Here is a 5000-nt window from a genome sequence, read left to right on the forward strand (position 1 = left end):
CGTGGACGACACACCCCTCCCCTCCCGCAGAGTGTGCGTCCCTCTGACATCCCCCCCCACTCCCCCTGCCCGTACCTGTGGCTGATATAAACTTGTTGTAGTTTTCGTAGACCAGGGTCTGCATGTCGCTGTCGAGCGATCGGATGTGCTTCACCATTTCAGCCTCGCTCTCCATCAGCTCCGCCAGCGTGCACTCTTTCCTTAACTGGCGGACAAAAACGGGACAACAAACCCGTTAGTTATCCGGACCTGGGTCCCCCCCACCCACCCACCACCACCAAGAGGGTCAGGCTCTTGCTTGGGGCACGGGTTCCACCGGAGCCAGCTCCTCCGCAGGTCCTAACACGGGCACCCCCAATGCCTGATGCAGGCTACACCGCACAACTCCACATTGGCCACAGCTCTTATCCGCCGTGGCGCAAGTACATTTAACACCTACCCCCTCACTGTGGGGGGAGGAGGGGGGGGTTACCCCCTCACTGTGGGGGTGGAGGGGGGGTTACCCCCTCACTGTGGGGGTGGAGGGGGGGTTACCCCCTCACTGTGGGGGTGGAGGGGGGGTTACCCCCTCACTGTGGGGGTGGAGGGGGGGTTACCCCCTCACTGTGGGGGTGGAGGGGGGTTACCCCCTCACTGTGGGGTGGAGGGGGGGTTACCCCCTCACTGTGGGGGGGTTACCCCCTCACTGTGGGGGGAGGGGGGGTTACCCCCTCACTGTGGGGTGGAGGGGGGTTACCCCCTCACTGTGGGGGGAGGGGGGGTTGCCCCCTCACTGTGGGGGAGGGGGGGTTGCCCCCTCACTGTGGGGGGAGGGGGGGCTACCCCCTCACCGTAGGGGGGTGGGGTTACCCCCTCACTGTGGGGGGAGGGGGGGTGGGGTTACCCCCTCACTGTGGGGGGAGGGGGCGGGGTTACCCCCTCACTGTGGGGGGAGGGGGGGTTACCCCCTCACTGTGGGGGGAGGGGGGTTACCCTCACTGTGGGGGGAGGGGGGGTTACCCCTCACTGTGGGGGGAGGGGGGGTTACCCCCTCACTGTGGGGGGGAGGGGGGGTTACCCCCTCACTGTGGGGGGGAGGGGGGGTTACCCCCTCACTGTGGGGGGGGGTTACCCCTCACTGTGGGGGAGGGGGGGGTTACCCCTCACTGTGGGGGGAGGGGGGGTTACCCCCTCACTGTGGGGGGAGGGGGGGTTACCCCTCACTGTGGGGGAGGAGGGGGGGTTACCCCTCACTGTGGGGGAGGGGGGTTACCCCCTCACTGTGGGGGGAGGGGGGGTTACCCCCTCACTGTGGGGGGAGGGGGGTTACCCCTCACTGTGGGGGGGTTACCCCCTCACTGTGGGGGGGAGGGGGGGTTACCCCCTCACTGTGGGGGGAGGGGGGGTTACCCTCACTGTGGGGGAGGGGGGGTTACCCCTCACTGTGGGGGGAGGGGGGGTTACCCCTCACTGTGGGGGAGGAGGGGGGGTTACCCCTCACTGTGGGGGAGGGGGGGTTACCCCCTCACTGTGGGGGGAGGGGGGGTTACCCCCTCACTGTGGGGGGAGGGGGGGTTACCCCTCACTGTGGGGGAGGGGGGGGTTACCCCCTCACTGTGGGGGGGAGGGGGGGTTACCCCTCACTGTGGGGGGAGGGGGGGTTACCCTCACTGTGGGGGGGAGGGGGGGTTACCCCCTCACTGTGGGGGGGAGGGGGGGTTACCCCCTCACTGTGGGGGAGGGGGGGTTACCCCCTCACTGTGGGGGGGAGGAGGGGGGGTTACCCCTCACTGTGGGGGGAGGGGGGGGGGTTACCCCTCACTGTGGGGGGAGGGGGGGGGTTACCCCTCACTGTGGGGGAGGGGGGGGGGTTACCCTCACTGTGGGGGTGGGGGTGGTTACCACCTTATTAAATAAAACTCGGGCTGGAAATGGGCGCCGTCGATGTCTCCCGGGTCCAGCGGCTCCCGGGCGCCCTCGTTCATCCCGTAATAGAGCTTCAGCATCCCGCGGACCCGCCGCTTCTTGCCGGCGCAGCCTCGGCCTCCAGCACGGCTGCCATCGACCCCGGAAGCGGGAACAATAAAGTTGCATTATTTGAAGAACGAACATGCGCAGTCCTGAGCCCGCCCGCCATTGGTGTGCGGGGCGCCGCGTTCCGACGGGCGGGGCGGGTGCCGGGTCGGCGGCCATTTTTGTGGGTGGCGATGGGCAAGGCTACCATCTTGGCGGAGGGGAACAGTGCGCGGGCGCCTGCGCCGCCATCTTCCTGAGGGGCGACGGGCTGTCGTCTTGGAAGGTGGCGACGGCGCGGCCCGCCATCTTTATGGGGGGGGGGACGGTACGGCACAGCGGAGGCCATCTTTGTAGGTGGCGGCAGGTCGAGTGCAAAGGAGCCCGACGTATTTTGGTGCCTGCGATGCCGCCATCTTTGTAGGGGCCAATCCGTAGCAATGTGTGTGTGTGTGTGTGTGCCGCCGCCATGCTTGTAGGGGGCAAAAGCAATCTTTCAAGGGCCCTACAAGCAGGCCTCAGACTAAATTAAAAAAGTGTCTTGTCAGTACTCTGCAAGGCCATTAATTGGGTTGATCCTTCTTGAACTGAAGGGAATTTGAGAGCCTGAGGCCTTCAGGCAGGATTCTGCCCCATTCAGCCCTAGACGATAGTAATCTGGGTGCAAGTTGGCCAAGTTTTCTTCCCAGTCTTGGTTGAATGTTTCGGGCCGATGAGCCGGTGTTCTCTAACAATCCCGATTTTCCCTGTCGCTCACGTAAAATACTGTCATGCTTGCTTGAAGAGTCAATAAAGTGCTGAGGACTTACAGTGTAGAAGGAGGCCATTCGGCCCACTGAGTCTGCACCGGCCCTTGGAAAGAGCACCTACTATCTAGGCCCACGTCTCCACCCTATGCCCGTAACGCAGTAACGCCACCTAACGTTTTGGACATTAAGGGGCAATTTAAATTGTTCTCCCATCTGGTTCACTAATGTTCCCCTCAGGCAGAAGAGGGAAATCTGGCCCTTACCACCGGTCTGGCCTACATACGTCTCCCTGATCCACCCTCCCACACACACAGCAGTTCGGACATTTTGGGGACCGAGATGAGGAGAACTTTCTTCACTCGGGGGAAGTCGGCCATTTTGGGGACCGAGATGAGGGGAAATTTCTTCGCTCGGGGGAAGAAGTCGGCCATTTTGGGGACCGAGATGAGGAGAAACTTCTTCACTCGGGGGAAAGAGTCGGCCATTTTGGGACCGAGATGAGGAGAAACTTCTTCACTCGGGGGAAAGAGTCGGCCATTTTGGGACCGAGATGAGGAGAAACTTCTTCACTCGGGGGAAAGAGTCGGCCATTTTGGGGACCGAGATGAGGAGACATTTCTTCACTCGGGGCAAGAAGTCGGCCATTTTGGGACCGAGATGAGGAGAAATTTCTTCACTCGGGGGAAGAAGTCGGCCCTTTTGGGACCGAGATGAGGAGAAATTTCTTCACTTGGGGAAGGAGTCGGCCATTTTGGGACCGAGATGAGGAGAAACTTCTTCACTCGGGGGAAAGAGTCGGCCATTTTGGGACCGAGATGAGGAGAAACTTCTTCACTCGGGGGAAAGAGTCGGCCATTTTGGGGACCGAGATGAGGAGACATTTCTTCACTCGGGGGAAGAAGCCAGCCATTTTGGGACCAAGATGAGGAGAAATTTCTTCACTCGGGGAAGGAGTCGGCCATTTTGGGGACCGAGATGAGGAGAAACTTCTTCACTCGGGGGAAAGAGTCGGCCATTTTGGGACCGAGATGAGGAGACATTTCTTCACTCGGGGGAAGAAGCCGGCCATTTTGGGACCGAGATGAGGAGAAACTTCTTCACTCGGGGGAAGGAGTCGGCCATTTTGGGGACCGAGATGAGGAGAAATTTCTTCACCCGGGGGAAGAAGCTGGCCATTTTGGGACCGGGATGAGGAGAAATTTCTTCACTCGGGGAAGAAGTCGGCCATTTAGGGACCGAGATAAGGAGAAATTTCTTCACTCGGGTTAGGAGTCGGTGTTGGAATCTTTCATTGATAGGATCTCAACCTGCCGAACTACGCCAAGTTGGGGGAAGCTTAGTTGATGAATCAAAGTCCTGGCGCACTACGACAAGTTGCAAGATCTAATATATTTCGGGACTACGCCAAGTTGTTGGATTCCTAGTAATATTCGACTGTGTAAAGTTGAAGGAATTTATATTATTTCTACTATTCGGTTACCAGTAGCACTTTGCGAATACTGGGACTCAGCAGAAATTTGCAGTTAAAACTTCTCAGGTGCCAAAAATAATTGTTTTATTTGTAGTCGCTTGATTACAATTTGAAAGTCATTTAAAAGGCAATTCGTAGACAATTTGAAGCTTTCAGAAGAATCAAAGACATTACCTTTTTGCTTAGGCAGACAGCTCGAAAGTAACTTTTAAAAGGTCAAAGTCTGGAAATGAAACATGAAGAGAGAGAGAGAGAGCTAATCTTCAGCTAAACTCAAAGTCAAAAATACACTACATCACTACAAAGACAGGCTGACTAAAACAGACTGACAGACTCAGAGAATTAAAGACAGACAATTAAGGACAGACTAACAAACTAACAGAAAGACTGAACTAACAGACAGATTAACACCCTGACAGACTACATCACTGACAGACTAACACCCCGAAAAAGACCACTATGGCGGGCGGAGACTTTTCAGTTATACACTTTCATATCTGTCCTAAATAATCTAATCACACCCCAAAACAATCCTAATTGGTTTGCGTTAGACTCAAACACATTTGATTTGACGGCAAGCCGTCCATCTTCAATGTGCAACATTATTTTTTAATTGTTTCATGTCTGACAATTTGTGCATGTTATGGAATGCGATATTCTGCTTAATCTTTACCAACAAAAACTGGTCTTCTGCTGACTTAGCTGTTATCTGCATTGTGAACAATGGTGCCTTCATGTTGCTATGGTGCCTGCTTCGTCCTTGATCTGATATCTGGTACAGCTTGTGT

At 57.1% G+C, this 5000-nt stretch overlaps 1 protein-coding gene and 1 long non-coding RNA gene across 2 annotated transcripts in view; both read right to left on the reverse strand.

Moving 5' to 3' along the window:
• The window catches only part of vps51 (VPS51 subunit of GARP complex), a 17469-nt gene extending 17244 nt beyond the window's left edge, over window positions 1-225 (reverse strand). The window contains 1 exon segment of the mRNA XM_072489423.1: window positions 76-225. Within this exon segment, the coding sequence (XP_072345524.1) occupies window positions 76-175 (100 nt within the window). The 5' untranslated portion in view covers window positions 176-225.
• LOC140399944 (uncharacterized) overlaps window positions 1-5000 on the reverse strand; it is a 220487-nt gene that overhangs the window by 132223 nt on the left and 83264 nt on the right. The gene's annotated exons all lie outside the window — the stretch shown is intronic.

The sequence above is a fragment of the Scyliorhinus torazame genome, chromosome 24 (genome assembly GCF_047496885.1).
Source record: "Scyliorhinus torazame isolate Kashiwa2021f chromosome 24, sScyTor2.1, whole genome shotgun sequence".
NCBI lineage: Eukaryota > Metazoa > Chordata > Chondrichthyes > Carcharhiniformes > Scyliorhinidae > Scyliorhinus > Scyliorhinus torazame.